The sequence below is a fragment of the Amphiura filiformis genome, chromosome 19 (assembly GCF_039555335.1).
Source record: "Amphiura filiformis chromosome 19, Afil_fr2py, whole genome shotgun sequence".
NCBI classification, from domain to species: Eukaryota; Metazoa; Echinodermata; class Ophiuroidea; order Amphilepidida; family Amphiuridae; genus Amphiura; species Amphiura filiformis.
This window is the reverse complement of record NC_092646.1, coordinates 9,556,284-9,576,698: the sequence shown is the minus strand read 5'-3', so window position 1 is coordinate 9,576,698 and position 20,415 is coordinate 9,556,284. Positions and strand designations below refer to the sequence as shown.

General features: G+C 36.6%; 1 protein-coding gene across 1 annotated transcript; it reads right to left on the bottom strand.

Annotated features, from left to right (window-relative positions):
* Nucleotides 1-14,644: 14,644 nt before the first annotated feature.
* Nucleotides 14,645-19,180, bottom strand: LOC140140893 (uncharacterized). Its single transcript, XM_072162645.1, has one exon. The coding sequence runs from the start codon at nucleotides 19,045-19,047 to the stop codon at nucleotides 17,383-17,385; it is 1,665 nt and encodes a 554-aa protein (XP_072018746.1). The 5' UTR covers nucleotides 19,048-19,180; the 3' UTR covers nucleotides 14,645-17,382.
* Nucleotides 19,181-20,415: the final 1,235 nt, after the last annotated feature.

Here is a 20,415-nt window from a genome sequence, read left to right as displayed (position 1 = left end):
TCTGATGCGAGCTAAATTAATCCAGGCGCCATTATGGAATTTGAGCAAATAAATAACAGATCCAAGCATATACAACAATTATTACTGGTATATTTACGCATGTATCGTATTTATTAAGCTTTCATCAAAACACTATATATGCTTGTAGACGAGGTTTTACGGTATGTGATTTCGAATGTCTGGTGGGAATATGTTGTCGATTTTACGTCACCACACATTCGTTAGAAGTTTTAAAAAGATTACTGTAAATAGAATGGGAATGTATTAAAACAGATCTATATACCCAAACAGACTGGGTTTAAACTTTTTCGCCGGACCAAGAAAGGAGCAAAATTTGGCAGCCAATGAAAGGATCACGTTTGAAGAAGTTTTCAAAATAGGGTACAATGTAGATACTTAGGGTTATGATTTTGGATTAGGGTTAGAAAGAGTTTAGGGCTTGGGATTATAAGTAAGGTTACGGTTCAAGATGAGGGATAAGAGTTTAATAGGAAGGCCCACTATGAGATATCCTTTATCACAACTGGGAGAGTGTTTCATGATTCAATGCGACATACTGCAAACTTGGTACTAATGTGTTGTCCTTCATAAATACCGCAGGGATATTGTAACAGAAGGTGGGTAATGCTCTGTTTAAATGTGGTTCGAACTGTCCGAAGATAATGAGAAAAATGTTGAAGTCCAAAAGACGGAAATGTTTCCGATAGCAACCCGTAATGGAAACTTCGGATGTTTCCGTGGTTACCGAATCTCGTGCCATTGTGGTAACATTAACTGCTTACAAAATCCGCCCAATGATACGCCATACAATAAAGACTCGACTTCAGCATTGTCATAAAGACACCTATTTCAATAACACATTTCCCGAGCAAATTGTGCCATTCACTAGGATCCACAACATGCTCAACTATCAGGGTACATTTCTTTGGGAACCTTTAACCCCCAATACAGTTGCACATTCATTGAATGACCTTAGAAAATCTCTGCAACTTGAGGTCAAATTTTGCTCTATGATCATGATGATTGTTTAATTGAGGTTATTGAACTATCGCATTGGGATGCGGCCATTGTGGTCCATAGTGATTGTGGTAAAGGGAACGAGCCAAAAGATCGATGACGTCCTATAAACGAAACTAGTTTCGTTTAGGTGGGGGAGGGGGTAAAAATACTCGATTACGTTTGTACAAAAACATCGGTCTGAGGAATGTGTCATTATTTTTATTATATTAAAATTTTCAACATTTCAATATTACGTGTCTGGCAGGGAGGGAGGGGGCCGGCTGAGAAACGAAACTAGTTACGTTTATAGGACGTTATCGATCTTTTGGTTTGTTCCCTAACTACTCACAACATCCGCCCGGCACCATTTACTTAATCACTTTGTATTGCCATGATATCAAAAGCTCTCTATAGACGAATCCAACGAGCCAAGTGATGGGCAGAATTCAGTTGGCCATTACTGGGTCCCGTCTGCACAAAACTGGTGTTGTTACTGCCCAATTGGGTGTATTAATAAAATTGCTTAAAAATCGATGTTGAATTGTATTATGTTGTAAACTTTCATCATTCTTTTGTCTACGTGTAACACGGGTGATGGAATGCAGTTTAATATCCCCGCCAAGACCACATCATTTCACACTTCAGGTGGAATAGATTTAGGGGAAGGGCAGCGATGGCTGCCATTGGGGTGTAGGAATGCGTGAAATTGGATTACCAACGAGCCAAGTGATGGTCAGAATTAAGTCGGCAATGACTGGGTCGTGACTGCCCTATTGGGTGGATTAAAGCCGCTTAAAATTCGATGTTATGTTGTATTGTGTTGTAAACTTGGATCATTCTATTGTCTACGTGTAACACGGGTGATGAAATGCAGCCAAGGACGAGTCATTTCATATTTTAGGTGTGATATACCCGACGGGGATCCAGCTATGGCTGCCATTGAGGTGTAGGACTGAAATTGGATTCTTCGTCTATTCCTGAGCAAGTTGTTGGGTGCCATTGTGGAAGGTTATTTTCCTATAAAATCCGCCCAATACAGGCCATTATAATGATCAATTATTATTGTCATAAACCAATCCATTCCAATAAAACATTTCCTGTAACAGGGTCAGTGAGTACTCGTAATATATAGCAGCATCTTAAAATAGATATTTTATGATAGGAACGACTGTTTAAGGGATCGGATAGACCGTTTGCACAGTATTTTTTGTGGGACATTATTGCACATCGGACATATTGAATTGCATTCTGAATATTTAAGAGTCCTCGAAGTTAAATTAATAAATTTACTGATATGTACTTAAAGTGTATGTAGCTGGGGGAGGCGTTAGTAAGAGCCAACGCCCTTATATCAATTTAGTTGAGAGCGGATTTCTCATGATGACCCTTATTCCTTGTTATGCAAATGAGCAGTTTACGCTTCCGTTTTGGAGTTGTTTTTTGTTATTTCCCTATTCCACGTGCATCAATGCCGTTTCTATACAGTTGATGAGGATGAAATTAATCTTCCGCACGACTATACAGTGCGAAGTTAATATCTTGTTTGTATACTTTTAGAATGTAATGTTTATAACATATATTATTATTATCCGAGCCTGTAAACTGTTAAAGAAATAAACAAAATAGGGTAATGTAACATAATGGCCTCTAGGTTTAAACTGTTTCCACTTTTTTTCCACAAAAAATTATCTATAACCGACTCAGTGTCCTTTCAGCACCTAGTAATAGTGCTGTCTCATTTCAAGCAACCGGTGATAAAAACCCCCAACGGAAGGTAAAATAAAGTTGCTAAATTTACACATTTCCAAAAATATATGGGTTTCCTGTCAGTTCAATTCTAATACGCACACTATATATTCAAAGAGATAATTTAATTCAAGTAAAAAAATATTAAATTAGCTCGAACGGTACAGTGTCTGTATAAAGAATACATATGGAGGAAGTATGAACAGGATTTTATCACCGGATAATCAACGTTTCAGAGTAGCTTGTTATTTCCGGCGTATTTGATATGAAAGAATAATGAGTTTTACAAGGTATACATTTCTAATCGAGATAATGTTGCAATGATTTTAAGGAAATTGAAAAAAACCAGTTATCATTCGATCATTATAAATCAATACATATTAAAGCTTTAGTCCAAAATAATAGAAAGTGCAGATTAACTGTTGGAAAGCTGTATATCCAAAACAGTTCCGTATTTCATGTGTAATGAATTTAAACATGTTAAAAGTTGTACTTAATTTGGTTCACCTAAAGTTCAGTAGTGCCGTATGTGCTTATTTCGCTGACCGCAGCAGTGAATCGCGCGTATAAAGTATCACGCAGAGACACTCATGCATACAAGGGCGGTTTTCGGTACGCTTGCGGCGCAACCACGAAAATCATTGACGTCACTACCAATCTTGGAGCGAATCAATGTATAGTAATAGTTTGGTCGATACTTCTTCAATAATATTCTGACAGGAATAAAGTGAATTAAAACCTGACAAATTAACAAATTAAGAGGATAGTCCGTTGCAAACATTACGAATTGTATCATGCATCAGAGATTATGTTTTTATTACATTGTAAACTATATAAAAAATGATTTTTCGGAAGTTGTATGACTTTTTATGTCTCGCATTGTGGCAATGGTGTAGTATATTGGCTGCCTTATTTTTCATTATGAAATATACTAGTAGATTGTCGACCATATAACAAGAATATTAATTATGCATCAGTTTATGTTTCTACATGGGTTATATTGAATGCGAACCTTTAAAAAGAGTCCGCTGATATGTTAACTGATGTATCAGAGGTGCAATGGTATGTTGTTCATTGGTATACAAGGCTTGGGGCCTTTTCAAATGTTCAGTTTTCAAGCTTCATTATCTATTTAGTATAATTATTGTGCCGCTTGAACTACTATTATTCGCCGTCGACGTGACGTTATAATCAGATTAGCTACCATATAGCATTAGATAAATACAATTTTTGAATACATCGCCCTGCACTACAAGCAGGCTGCACTCATCATCTGTGTATACATGTCTGCATAGATTGAATACAACCGCTATTTTCAAAGATACTAATCTTACAGGAGCGAGTGATCAGCATTTCTTTGACATCTATTGTTCAATGCATGGGTCCCGCGTGAGCGTTGTAGTGCTGGGCGATTTAGTCAAAAATTGTATTCATCTATAGTAGTTAATCACTTCTACAGCGAATTGCTATGGTAGATAATCCTGTTACATCATCACTTGGAATACAACACGTTCCACAACTGTTTGGAGTCACCTTTATTTTTGTACAGGTATTATTATTATTATTATTATTATTATTAATTGACGGGCTCACTGGATGGCTCCACCCAATGCAGTTAGGAAGAGATCAATAATGCAGCCATAATACTTAATTCCATTATCCCAAACGCTCCAATGTATTATGGAATCTATTTTAACCAATGATATGAAAGGATTTGCCGCACACATTCCATGAGAGAAAGAATTTGCCGCACACATAATTATAGACGAATCCAACGAGCCAAGTCATGGTCAGGATTTGGTCGGCCATCTTTGGGTCCCCGCAACACCAAAAAGCCGCTTAAAAATCGATGTAAGATTCATTTGTGTTGTAAACTGTCATCATTCTTTTGTCTACGTGTAACACGGGTGATAGAATGCAGTTTAAAATACCCTCAAGGCCGCATTATTTCACATTTTAGGTGAGATTGAGCCGACGGGGACCCAACTTTGGCAGCCATTGAGATATAGGAATGCGTGAAATTGGATTCGTCTATACCATGTTTACAGAAACCATGTGATTTGGGATCGCAGCAGCTGCTCAGTAACACAAAGGGGCTTTTCACACCTTCCCAGCATCAATTGAACATACCGCGTGAACATGTCAATAAAATCTGGTACTTAAGGACTGTCCAGTATTTACTCCAGAGGGGTGGAGAGAGGGAGTTTTGAATAAAAAATCGCGTTCTTCTTAAAATCTTGTCATTCCTCCGGCGTAAATATTGGACAGTCCCTTAATAACAGAGAAACCTAAATCAGAAACAAAAGGCATTGTTTTACACAACCGAAAAGTTGTGAAGGTCCAAGAAAAAAAATTCCTTTAAAAGGGAATAGGGCGAGACCATAAGGAATGTGCAAGAGGCATGTTAGAGTTGTATAATTCGAAATTGCACATACTCGATAATAATTGTGACGTGTCATGTCAAAAGGAGACACTTTTGGGCAGGATCGTAAATGGAGAAATAGCCAAAAATCTACCGGGGGTGATTTTTTCACAATTTGGGTTTGTTGCGAATTTGTGATGTTATTAATGTTAAAAATATTGTCTGATAGTTTCAGACCGGAATATTACTGGCATCTTGTATTTTTTGAGACATTTTTCAAGGTAATTCTTACTCTCAACATTGTCAATAAGGCCGATATCTCAATTTCCAATTTTATAATACCATAACTTTCGAACTCAATATCTTCGTTTAGGAATGTCCGATTTCATTGGGGAAAACGGCGTTGTGGCGCAAAATATCTCTATATTTAAGATATGTAAAAACCTCAAAATTGATAACCTGCCCAAAAGTGTCTCCTTTTGACATGACACGTCACACTCGGTCTGCAGGGGTCAAATACTGACCAAATGGAAAAGCTACGAGGGCAGCGAGGAAATACATTTTACGAGGCGAGGTTAAAAGCAGACAGGGAAGATTAAGAAATGTCTGCATGTGGCCTATTTTCGACTCAAGTATACTATAATAATGATTACTGTGTTGTTTAAATAATGATGTTAATTGTTCACCTGTTCGCAGTGTGACGACTTTGTTTAATTCTGTCTCGTGAATCATAGCGGTGTTCTCATTACAATTAATTTTAACAAAACATTGAAATCGAGTCTTTACCCACAGAATTGTTATCATTATTTTTTAAAGACATCCCGCAAAACAAGGAACATCTCAAAAGCGACGGGGGCAATGTGTAGCATTTCGATGTTTTAATGTAGCTGTAGAGACTAGTAAACAACCTTTAAAGTGACTTCCTAATTTGTAACTGTACCACCTTAATACACCTTAGAATTCTATAGCTTCGAATTTGCACACGATAGTTACGCATTTTAGGCTTCTGACCGAAGCTATCAGTTTTCGGTAAATCAGCACAGACATTTTTTGCAATTCATAGTTAATTCATGATTATTCATGTTAATATTCTGCTGAAGTTTAAATTTGGACGAAAGTGCACAATGAGTCAAAAGTATCTTTACAACTAGGCTGCCTATATATTTTGAACAGTCTAAAATTTATTTGAATTGCAATTTGAGGAACATTTGTGATACTGATCGGCTGTTTCCGGGCTGTATTACTTTATTACATAGGCCTGCGGTGTTAGGGCCTATGCTGCACTCGAGTTCTATTAGACTTCGACATCTACGGACTCTAGTTAGGAAACAATGAGTAAATTCTAAGCTAGACTTCAGAAGTTCTCGAGCAATACCATGCATGCATGAATAACCATACTTTGAATCTGCGATTCTTGACAGCGGATCTGCCGGGGGTATGGGGTCAAAATATCGATCATCCATAGCATGCATGTACAGACGGTTGACTCATTTGGGGGTGGTAACCGCAAGGTTTCCATTGGTTACGTCTCTGTGCAATGGGTACTTTAAAGTTATAAGCATCCGCCGTACAGATTCGCCTAATGGCGCTATGGGAGTATGGGCTAACTTGACATTAGGTTGGCAACTATTTTATACTGTTTCGATTTGGTAGTTCAGAGTATCTTGCGAATGGTAGTGAGCTTTGGCAGAAATTGCATCGATCATTAAGGGGGTATAATACCCTGATTTTCATCAGTACCCATCTTCTTGTTTTTGTTGCAAATTTATGAAGTATATAAATATGTTCATCACCTCATGTCCTGAACTTATAAAATATCTCTACATACAAAGTGCTTTTAAACCATTTTAGAAAATCATTTTATCCCTATATATTTTTTTGTTTACTGTATCCTAATAACTCAGATGTATGTTTCATAACAAACCATAATTTATTCTATTCAACATGTCCAAGTAGAATACATGAATAGAATACATTAAATCCTTTGTTATACTATCTATAGAAATGTACTCACTGATTATAACACTGAATAAATTAAATAGGCCTAATCTCTTCCACATAGACAATTTAATACTACACCATGTATGTATCTTCTATAATGTGTTGTTAGGAAAAGAGATTAAAAAAGGCTATAAGGTCATCAAAGGTCAGGTTATAGGTCAATTGGTTTAGGTCAAATTCAGGCATCAATTTTGAATACATGTCTGTGATATCATACATGTCATAATCAGGCATCAATTTTGATATTTTGTCTGTTACTGGATATATAATGGAAATGTGTGAGGTGGATATACTAAAATACCTTGGGATGTAAATGGTGAGTACAATTTAGATTGCCTAGTTGAGATGGATTGGGCAAATAAATATAAAATAGTTACCAAAATCACAAAAATGAAGCTTACGGAAAACTACCTAATATGGTGGTATAGGTGACAAAAAATACAATCTTTTTCAACATTGCTGTAGTGTGGTTGTGGTAACCTGTTACCTATGGCTTAATTAAGTTTCAGTGAAATAATGTCGTAAGTTCAAAATACAAAATATAGCTCAACATTGAAACTATAAGCATTTTAACCGGTTCGTTTTTTGATAGTTGTGGAGCACCAAGTTCACGAAGTCATAAAAGAAATCAGGGACCACTTATTCCCATTTTACATATCAACATTATTTCCCTAATGTGTTAGCAACACATATCCAAAATTTTAACGAAATCCGTTGATAGTAAGATTTCCAAAATGAAGTGAATTTCAAACATCAGTGATGTACCACCTTTTGGCTTATACCATTAGAAGCATGTACGCTTCATTGATACTGATGCCACCAATTGAACGAGAAGATTTGCCCCTTCATTTTGCATACCACTGTTTCTCATTTCTTCACAAAATGCAAAAAAAAAAATGCAATGGGTGTAGTACCCCCTTAAGCGAGTGTGTAGAAGAATTCAAATATCACAGATATACTTTTGTAGGTCCTATGATTCTTGAGTTTATATATTGTAAAGAGGGATGAAACAACAACACTTTTGAAAAGCGTACATAACTCATTAACAACAATAATCAAGCAAGTTTTCAAAGTATATGATTTGTATATGTATATATCGATGTAGATAATGAAAATCGTTTTTTTTTTTTTTTTCGACCAACAACAGTCTACCCTTAAGTGGAATTTTAGGCACAACCAACAAGTGCCCTCCCGTAAAATTCCCACCAGCAAACAAGGGCACGGAATATTAATTCTTATTAGAATGTCAGAGGAGGGAGCTCTCTATTTGCACAGAATTAACCAAAGGCAAAGGACACCAAGTGCGCCATTAGGCGAATCATTACGGTATGTCAATGTGGTTCTAAGAAATAAAGCAACGAATTGCGCACTATTGAAAAGGGGATTGTAAAAATCAGCAGGGAATTATTGATTAAATAAGCCCTTTTTTCTTGCATACTTCTTGTGCTTTGAGACTAGGCTTATAGTTCTGACAGTGGACAGTATTCTTTTATTTTACATGTTATATTTCAAACTAGCCACGGGACGTGTATAGCAACCTGCATCCGATGCCGACGGCACAGGTGCTAAGCCAAGTAACCAGACCTCCTAGAACTAAAACAGTGTCTGAAAATCACTAGCGTCATTTCCTCAATGAGAGTTTTGATAAAACTGCTGTTCTTTATTTCAACCATGAAAATTTGTTTCCTTTTTTTTTTCTTTGACTTTTTTTATATTTAGATATCGCTTCAGGCAAGAAAAAGGCAAAATAGACTTAAAGTCTGTCCACATAGAAGTACAAACCAAATCTGTGGCATCGAGGGTCGATGCTTTGTGTCACACGCACTACGTGTTAAAAAAAACCGCGACGCGTAAAGAGCGCGGTGCGCTCGGCAAGTACAAATCGCGCAGCAGTTGGCGCGCCAAAGAAGCATTTACACACGCATTGCACGGAAATAATTATTATTCTCATACCTCCAGTTTCCGAGGTCAATTTACTTTGTACTTCTATGCGGACAGACTGTAAATTTCATGCATCTGGAAATTTGCTTGTAGTCCGCAATTGCGCCAAAAGGACGTACCAACACAGAAGTATTACTTGTCAGTAGTAGCGACTACGGTGTCACTGTTTTTTTTTAATTATTCAACAATTATACCCAGTCTATCGTCTTAAATGAAAAGATAAATTTGCAGTGAATTCAACTTTTCCAGTTGAAATTCACACACCCCATATGGAAGACATAACCTTTAATAAATTCAATTCAATTCAATTTTATTCACAGGGTGTGAAGCTTCGAAGATTCCATTATGGCGTCATCCATCAGATAGCACCCATTTGGATTTAATGCCAACGCATAATCTGTCACCAATGTGTGTCACTATGTCGATCGGGACTGAGGGCGGTTCTTTTGTTTGTTGTGTTTTGACCTTCCCGCACCGTACGTCATGTGCACATTGTTATTTGTTAGAGAGATTGCGATTTCCAAATGTAGCATTGAACGTACGTGAAATCTATTCAAAATCCCGTCACAGGAGAGTGATTTTGAATAGATTCCACGTACGTATACTTACGTCATGTACGTTTACAAATCGCATCTCTCTGTTATTATGAATATCTCGTACACGTTTGAATGAATATTTCGATCGTAATACTCTACCGTTTCATTAAATAAAAACTACAGCACCTTAATCGGTGATCTTCGTAGGGTACTGTATATTAGTTTACTTAAAAGGGCATTTCGTGATCCACAGCCTCATCCCCCCACTTTTCTCAAAAAAAGTTGAAATTTTTATATCACTGGAAACCTCTGGCTACATAATGTTTATATACAAAATATTTCTTGCAGATTAATTCGTTTAGCGAAGATATCGTGAAATCTGAATTTCGTTATGGTGCACCAGAACGAAATTACAACGCATTGTCTATGTGTAATACACATAATCATGCATAACTTGCGAACGCAAAATCGGAATCAACTGACATTTTGGGAATAGGTTTTTTTCGTGGATATCTAATGAAAAATGACATAAATAGAGGATGCTAGGATCACGAAATACTCCATTAAGTACATTTATATTATAATCGTATAAAATCAGAATTTTGTAACGTTGAGGGTGGCTAGCTCCTTATGTTATTATGGCGTTAACAATAGATAAAAAACAGTAACAGTAAACAACATTTTAAATTTTGAAATGACACAAAAGTTAAACACACAACTATAAAAAAACCAAAATCTTAGATTTCAACTGAAATATTATTTTGCTCTAATTTACAATAATTACTAACAAAGGTAACTCTTCAAGATTCCCGGTAAGAAATCGTACGTGATGTACGTGATGCTTTGACTTTGGCAAGTAGACACGCCTATTATTAATAACTTTATTATATTTTGGTAATAATTATGGAAGTATTATAATCATAGCTGGGTCGTGACTTGATGCGGTTTTATACTTACTATGATTGTATGTGTAGATAGGGATATCAATACCAACATCCATGCAAACTACCGACAAGGCGTAACGAAATTAAGATAATGGATTTTCTTAATAAAAACCACATGAGCCGGTATCTCGAAAAAAAGACCCTATGGGCCGGTTTCTCTGAACATGGCTAATGGCCAGTCTTCCTAAGTCATCAGGCCCAATTATTCCTATATACCAGTGCTTACATTGTACATCACTTACGAAGATAAATCGGTACAATGGATCCACATTGGTAGGGCTAGCCTGCTGGGTTAGGAAGCCTGACCACTAGCCAAGCTTCGAGAAATCGGACCTGTGTGATCTTAAGGTGGGTCGGATGGCAGGAGCCGGAACTAACACACTGTAGTGTACTTCTTAATATTAATACATTGATCTTTTAGAAAATTAGTCAAATCGTATATTTATATTTCGATATGTCTTGCGGGCTTATAATTGAGGGTAATATTGAATATAGAGCATATAATAGGTCTATATCACAAACGAACGTTTTGGGTGTTTTCCAAAAAAAAAAAAATCATGCCCTATGGGCGGAAACGACACCCCTTATATCAAGCCTTGGGATCTGATAGAACCCATACCCATCCTCTTGTGTATCAGGTTTGAGTGCAAGAACGACAAGGTCATACTTCCCTCGATCCGGCCCGTCTTAAGTATAAGCCAACCGGACACACCTTTAAAAATAACAATTTATAAGACAAGGTATTATTAAGCTATTAAAAATATTTTAATAGTTAAAACTATTTCAAACTGTTGTGATTTGGTAGTTCACAGCATCTTGTGAATGGTAGTGAATTTTGGCAAAAACTGCATTGCTCAATTCATAGCGAGCGTGTAGAAGAATTAAAATATCACAGATATACTTTTGTAGGTCCTGTGGTTCTTGAGTTATGTTGTAAAGAGGGCTGAAACAACAACGCTTTTGTAAAACCTACATAACTCAATAACAACAATAAATTAAGCACGTTTGCAAAGTATAGTATTTGGAGAATGAATTTTTGCAAAACATCAAGGTGTTATTTTTCAATAATATATTGATCTAGATAATGAAAATCGATTTTTTTTTTTGGTTGCTTCGACCAGCAACACCTCGTCTACCCTTAAAGATTCAGTGATCCCAGCGCAAGTGTAAATAAATTAAAATTATTTATAAGTTGCTTAAGGGAAGGGGTATGAACGTTTGGACAGTATTTATTGTGGGACATTAGAGCACATCAGACATATCGAATGGCCTTCTGATATTAAATGATTTTGATTTTTTGAAATTCGCAATGTAATACACATTTTATGGCAAATTATTAAAAATTGATATTTTTGAAATTTAACAGTAGTCGAAGTAAACTTTATAAATCTGATGATTTCTACCTAAAGTGTATGTAGGTGGGATGAAAAGCCGACGATCAATTGAAAAATTTGACCTTTCGTATTGAAGATATGGATTTTTTTTTCCCCAAAACACCAAAAAAAATTAGGTCTTTTGGGGAAAAAATCCATATCTTCAATATGAAAGGTCAAAATTTTCAATGATCGTCGGCTTTTCCTCCCAGCTACATACACTTTAAAACTATATCATTAGATTTATAAAATTTACTTCGAGGACTGTTATATCTCCAAAATGTGAAAAATATCAAATTTTAATAATTTGTCATAAAATTTGTATTATATCGTGAATTTCATAAAATTTGATATCAGAAAGACATTCTTCGTATTCAGAATGCAATTCGATAGGTCTGATGTGCTCTCATGTCCCACAAAAAAAGCTGTCGAAACGCTCAAAACGCTCATTCCAGTTCCCTTGAAAGAGAAGGATAAGTCATTCAAATTGTCATTTGGTATTTTTGAAATGAAATATTTTGAAGAAAAAAAAAAACACGAAGAAAACAGCAGTATTGATAATGTTGAAGCTCCATTCAAATACATGTAGGCCTATAGCTAATTTTTATACTGTCAGTATCTACATTACAGATTCATGTAAATGCCTTATTTTGTCTTGAATACACGGCTTTCGGCTGAACCAGTAGCAGGTTATGTTAGCACATCTGCGACTATAACAAAGGTACCAAAATCTGAATGTTGATGATTATTATGATCGTCGGGATGAGCAATTCACTGAATGGGCCTTTAAGAAAGAAAATTAATATTTTTATAACATTCTAATCAAAGAAATGTTATCAGTAATAAAATACAAAAACGACTTAAATTGAAATGTTGGCACTGTGCTACTTTTAAACATGCAATTGCCGTTCAAAAGACTGACATAATGCAATTGTATAGGCAAATTCATTTATTTGCTGTATTTACGACTTAATCTGAAATGTTGGCTACGTTTGCATGTATTATAATGTCAAATAAGCTATATTGCTGCACAAAACTTAGGCCCACACAATACTATTGTATTATAATCATAAACAAACTTGTTGTATTGTATGTATAATAATGTTTAAAACAGATGTTGCAATAAATATTTTGATGTTACAATAGCATAAACACATAATACAATGCGATCGTGTCGTACACAATGGCGAAAATGTTCATATGTGACCCCGATCTTTGACGACCTAACAATGAGCCAAAATAGTATCATTTCCAGGGGGCATACTTCGGAAAAACCCTTTTAGCAGTTACATAGCTTGAAAGTTGACTTCAAAGTTGTGAAGTCTGCGTTTTTGTACCCGACACATTAGAATGTACAAATGTATTGGGGTTATTGACCTATAACTGAAAGGTTTGTTTGCTATTGGATGAGCAAGAAAACATAATCAATTTGTAAGCGTTCTTTAGCAAATTCCATAGTTCATTGAATTTACAATTGTGTGACAAAACAGGCGAAAATAGTAACTTTTTGCACAAGATTTGCAATTTAAAAAGAATTGGCCATTGCTCATTCTAATAACGCTAGTATATGGACAATGTGCTTTTTCATTTAATGACACAAACTTGAGGTTTTAACTTTTAAAACCTACATTATGGTCAAAAAATGTGCTTGGATAGGTAGTTTTCAACAGATTTTCCACATTCGCTTTGCTATAAACATTGAATTGCGTTATCTGTTGGCCTAGTGGGAAAAAAGTGTTCTTAGGGGGAAGTGTTAGCTTTCGTTTGATATAAAAAACAAATTCTGATTGGATGAAGGGAACACTTGAGGTTTTGAGAAAACCCCAATCACAGAGGCCTATTTTCCAGCTAGAATCTCACACAGCTCTATGATGCTATGCACTCAACCGTGTAGTGTAATGAAACACTGTGTTGATTGATTCACTGCTAGCTTGGACGAAATTGTGTGCTCAGGTGTATCGAGGTGCAAACTGTGCATAGATGGTTGATAAGAGAATCGTTTTTGTGGTAAACCCTTTCCATGTAACGAAAAAGGACAGAAGATGAACAAAGAAGTCATTTGGTACACCCGAGATTCGAACCTTGGACCCCTCACGTGTCAAGATCACCGACCGGTAGCCACGGGGGTTTCGCTGGCCCGACCTGCGATGCAGTATCTGCCTTATAATTAATTCACAGATAACTGTCTTCTTAATAGGGAGGGCAACATCAATGGACCGATTATATCAATATCCTGTAGTATATAGGTTACGTAATAAGGTATTGTTGGATGCCGATTAGAGGGTAATGACTGCGCATCAGTTGTTCAAGGTTAGCAACTATTTTAAACTGTTGCGATTTGGTAGTTCACAGTACCTTGCGAATGGTAGTGAGCTTTGGCAAAAGTTATATTGATCATTCTTGTAGGTCCTGTGTTCTTGAGTTATATGTTGTAAAGAGGGCTGAAACAACAACACTTTAGTAAAACGTACATTACTTATTCACAACAATAAATCAAGCAAGTTTTCAACGTATATGATTTGGATTTTTGGATGCTTCGACCAACAATAGATCGTGTAGACTTTAAAGAGGTATTGTGAAAAATCTAAACATTTGGGCTGGCTTTGAATATCTTGCATGAGCCCCGAAGGATATTCCGATGTCCAAGCAAAATGCTTAGATTAACCGCGCATCGCGTTCGCGTTTTAGCAAATAAATTAAAAACTTCAACTCACATTGAATTGATAAGAACAAGGTTCAGTATAATTTGATAAATCTCAAGTTTATTTCTAAAGCACATTCGGTAAAATTATTTGCAAAAAATAGCATTTGATCTTAAATTTATACATATTTGTACAATAAATGAACATACATATAAATACCCCAGTATTGCAATCATCGAACCAATAACAGGTATCAAAGTTGCATCTGAGTCCATAGGAGTCAACTTTCTTTAATAAACACATGAATAGCCTACTATAATTAAAGACAGAGATAAAAAGAATTTATCGCGTCTGATGTCACAGTCAATTACGATCCTTGATTGGTTTACACAGGTTAATCAGCTTTTCTAGGCATTGTGGCGCACGGTTATAAATCCGCGTTCAGCAAGTCATCATCATGACACTTGTAAACAAACCGTGCTCGAGTTTGATTGACAGATGACGCCAGACGCGATAAATTCTCTTTATCTTTGCCTTTCATTATATTTTGTTTTAGAGTTGACTCCTATAACTCAGATGCAACTTTTAAAACAGCCTCTTTTCTTACATAATGAACGCAATTATGTGTGACGCTATACATTGGTTTAAGACTGCACAAACTATTTTACATTTTTACATTTCGTAAAACTTTTTTTTCATTTATTCAAAGAGCGTTTAATAGGGCGGCATTTATAAAACAATCATGGCTTCACCTATCATCATACTCCATTATTTTACACTAAGGCGTTTTAACGCTCTTATATTTCAATGTATAAATTAATTGAATTTGCTGGTCATTATAATAGCATGTTAAGCCCAATAGTTAAACCTGTCAACAAACGTATTATTAAAGTAACAGGTGAGATCCGTCTAATTTCCTTTCCATTAATTAGCACCAGTTTAATGAAACTTTATGCGACTTGCAAGACGTTCATGAACTTTTGGAACCACTTGAATAGCAGACGATACAGAGTTTGCAAAATGTATAGTTTTCTTTGCCGCCTAAAAGATTATCTGTTCAAAGCCACACTACTGTGAAACCCCTACACTGAATGGGCTATTCCATTTAAAATCCGCACTACCCCTGTGAAAGAGCTTGGAAGATTTAGCCGAGGTCTTCCTCAGAGTGAGTATGAATGGAATAGACAATTGGGTAACTTCCATTTGAAATACTTACTCCAGTTGTGGAAGATATTATATAGGTTGAGCCATGATATAGAAGGAGTATGGGTTTCAAAATGAGTAACCCTGACCAATTGCATTTGAAAAACATACTCCCCCTGTGGAAGATAATTTCCAAACTCGTCCACAGGGGGAGTGTGGATTTCAACTGGAATAGCCAAATTAACAATGAGGTGAGTTGACGTAGCACTCTCCAATGTAACAAGAAAAATAATTGTCGATTTATTACAAACTATTCAACCCCAATTTTCTTTTTTGGGATAATCTAGTTGAAATCCATCTGCTATGGAAGACATGACCCTCAAATCACCAAATACCTGAAAGTGGTATCAGTGTCATCGAAGTTGGAACAGAATATAGTAAACTGCATTATAATCTTTGTAATTTAAATTTAATATTAATCTGTGGATGTTGAGAAACAAACCAATGATTAAAATGTTCATTGTTTCATAACCATGGAGACAATATAAATATTCAATTAAATATTAACGAAAAGGTCAATTTTTATTTCCTATTGGCACTGAACCATTGCTCCTACTCAACTATTTACACATCATATCAAAATAAACGAACACATTTTTTTCAAAACAATTACAAAGTTTTTTGAAAACTTTTATAAGAATTTCGTTCTCCAGCGCAGACATTTACATCAATGCAAATTTACATCATCAAGTAGCATAAAAATACTAAACAGTTTAATTGAAATTCGATAAGTACTCCCTTTACAAATATCGTTGCCTTACCGTTAGAACAGTACGCGTGTAAAGTGAAACATTCACATGAAAATTTTGGTGATTCCAATCCAAGCATTTTGGAACGACATTGTGTCAAAGATGTTCAAGGAATAAACAAAAGACACTCAGACACGTTTACCATGTTTGAAAGGCCCATTCAGTGATTAGCTCATCCAGACAATCGTAAAAATCAATACAAATAAGAGTTTGGTACCTTTGTCTTTATCATAGATGTGCTAGCATAGCCTGCTAATGGTTCAGCCGAAAGCCGTGTATTTAAGACAAAATAAGGCATTTACATGAATCTGTAACACCTGCGCTGGAATCACTGGATGTGCCTTTAACCTGTTACGGACCGACAATATGTCTGGTATATCAGTATATTATTCAGCGAAACTCGCAACCCGAGAATATGTCGGATCTGTTTCATCAACGTTCAAATTCGGTAAATTACCGTATGTAGGCCCGTATTCGTCCGATAATCCGGTTTCCGGTTCCATCGGCGTATTTGCGTAAATTTTCTCACCTGGTCCAGAATACATGTGACCTTTTACTCTCTGGACCGTTTCTTCTTCGTCTTCAAAACTACTATTATCCCAAGATGACTGGTCCCATTCTATATCGTCATTAAAGTCATCATCATTATTATCATTATAGTCTTGTGATAATAAATGCTTTTTAGTGTCTGATATTTGTCTTTTAGCATTTTGATGAGAATTCATATTATCACGTTTACTACAAGTGCTTGGCTTTTTCGCAGGTAGCGCATAAATGGCGTCATTTTCTTGCTCTTCATTGAGTTTATTTTCATTATCGACGCCATTTTGTTTTTCATCACCGCCACTCTCCGAGAACGTCTCTTCTCCTGATGTGGTGAAGGGTTTTAGTATAAGCTGGCGGAGGATTCAGGAATGTCGTTGGATTTTGATGCGTATTGCGTGTATTCGTTTTCAATTGGTTTGACATCATCAAGCTTACATTGCCATTCTGGTGGAGGCTGATTTACAACCACTTCAATTGTTTGTAGACGCAGCGACATTCTCGCAGCTGCGCGCTCCTCCGCTGTTAATACGGCTCCACCATTCGCATCATAGGATTTCTTACTGTACCGTAATTCCGAAGCGAACTTATTTTTGTTGAGCATTTTTCGCCTAAATACAACAAAATACATGATTCCACCGAAGATGATGAGTAAAACAATTAACACACACACAGACGCAGTTGCAGGCACAATGCTGCTTTTCGAAGGTGAAGAATTCTCGGTATGTTGGCTGCCATTATCGTTGTGATCAAGGGAGGTAATGGTGGTAGGTATTCCATCATGAACAGAGATTTCAACGTCCTTAATTCTTGGTTTGTACAAACGAGTATTTTTAGTCGTAAAAGCTTTTCTAGTTCTACGTGTTGTTGCCTGACGCGGCGTTGTTTTTACTTTTGCACTAGTAGGACGTGGTCTTTGCGTTCGTCTATACGATCTAGTAGTTTCACGAAACACGGGACGATTTGTGATTTTCGGAATTGGTGTTGTTTGTGGTAGCGTGTTATAACCTGAAACAATCACATAAGCCGTTGCGATCTCCTTCTGACTAATTGCATTCATCACAACACATCTTACCGTAGTACCATTATCAGCCGTCCTAATATTCTTGATAATCAAAGTGGACGCCGTTAGATCACGTGGCTCTGCCTTTACTTCATATCTCCCGCCAGTTCTCGACACTTTCGAACTGCTCCCATAACCCACCAGCCATTTGATTCTGTTCACAGGTGGCGAGGCTACTGCGGAGCATCGGAATGCTGCGTTGCCACCGACTGATACTTTATTAAAGTGTGGATTTAAGTTTGGTTCTAATGGTACTTGAAATGGAACAATACTACAATTTAGTCCATTCGCTTGATTAATATCTGCACCTACGGTACACGTAAACGGTACGTAATTATCAAAATCATCAACGATGTAGTGTAACTTCAATGCTCCATCCGGAAGAGTCTGTACTGTCGATATCGGCTGATCTCCGCGCCACCATGTCAAAGTGGCGCTCGTTAAACTCGGCGGGGCTCTGCATATGTAATTTAATAGAGCACCACTGTGTACATGCTGCGGATATGTTTGACAAGATACACCCTCTCCTGGTGGTAGAACGGTCACTCTAGCGACTTGCGATTTAACAACGGAGCCACGGCTATAGCCTACGCAACGATAATCACTCTCGTCCGCGTTCGCCGCACTTTGAATGCGCAGGTTATACGTATTTCCAGCGCCGACTATGGATAATCGTTCTGCTTCAGGAGCTTCTCTTCGTATTTGCTTGTAACTGCTCAAAGCCACATTGTTTCCTGGCGCTTCTTCTTTATACCAAACCACATACGCTTGACTTGTGCTTTCCACAACACAATTTAATATAAAGGTCTCTCCTTCATGAACCCCTATACTCTCAGGTTGTTCAACAATAGATAATGCTGCAGCTAGATTATATATTCCAAACAATGTGATGAATACTATTTCCAAGCTTCTGCAAAGTCTCGCAATTCCAGTTGACCATTCCATATTTTAAAAATCCACGATGAATCAAGATAGAGTGGTTTTAAAGTTAATGCAATGTTATTGGCATTTAAGCCACCCAATCCTATATGTACCGACTAGACTTAGCATTGTGACTGAGTGAGTGATTGCAGTGACTAAAAGCTAAGCAACTCCAGACTCAGGGCAAAGGAAATACCAACTCTGCCACAAATCTATTGACAACATCCTTTTTGTATCAGCCTATACCCTTAACCTGCTACAAAGTATTAAGCGTCCGTCTCTTCTACATGATTAAATGGCCAGCTTAAAATTAAACACTGTTTATCTTCCATAGTCATGGCATCCTTCTAAAAACACCGTATTGCTTCTCTACTTCCATGAGTTAAGCTTACAATTTTTACAAATGAGACTTGGTGAAAAGTTCAGCAAGGCTACTTTAATCAAGTCCGCTCTGGGTATCCATGAGACATTGGAGAATGTCGTTTTCCGTGAACAAGCAATTTTACATTGCTAATAAGTTAAACTGTGGCTTGCCATACGTGCCCATTTATTACAGATTAGTCTGCATTAACTACAGGTTTGTTTTTTTAAATATAATAACAAACCAAACCAGTTTTCACAAAAGTACGGGAACGTGTCGAAATTTTGTTTTTTTAAATGATACATTTTTGATTTTGCTCCTATGTTCTTTGGATATCAAACCTCGCTGAGTACTACCTGCTGATCGGCTACAAGATAGACAAATATAATTTACTGAGCCAATAGGGCTGAAGAGGCTTGAGTTTAAACATTTAGAAACTGTATTTTAATTGATCACTAATAGATGAATATAAACTGAGCTCAAAAATAAACTTTTTCACAAGGTCACATCTTAAAATCCTATCCATAAAAATGGGCCAAAATTACACACAGGGTTATTTCAAAACTCTACTCCTAACACATGTCAGTAACCAAGCAGTTGTGCAACTGACACAACAACAAAATGCACTGACATGGAACAGCTTTCTGGATCACATTCACAGCCCAATAATTGGCACCCAGCACAAGAAATCTGTGAGAATGATTACAAGATCCTTGCACACATGATAATTCCCAAAGAGTAAGTGGAATAGACCTGTTTCATGAAAAAAGTGCATGTAAAGCAGAAAGCAGCACCGTTTTATCATCTGTGCAAGAATATTGTGTGCATTCTCACAGATTTGTTGTGCTGGGTGCCAAATGTTGGGCTGTGAAAGTGGTAAAGGAAGCTGTCCCATGTCAGTGCATTTTTCTGTTATGTCAGTTGGACAACTGCTTGGTTTCTGACATGTGTTTTGAGTAGAGTATTGAAGTAATCCTGTGTGTAATTTTGGTTCATTTTGATGGACAGTATTTTAAGATATGACTTTGTGA

Bases quoted from the DNA above. Each gene is read 5' to 3' on its own strand.
- LOC140140893 (XM_072162645.1), bottom strand. From the start codon at position 19,047: ATGGAATGGTCAACTGGAATTGCGAGACTTTGCAGAAGCTTGGAAATA.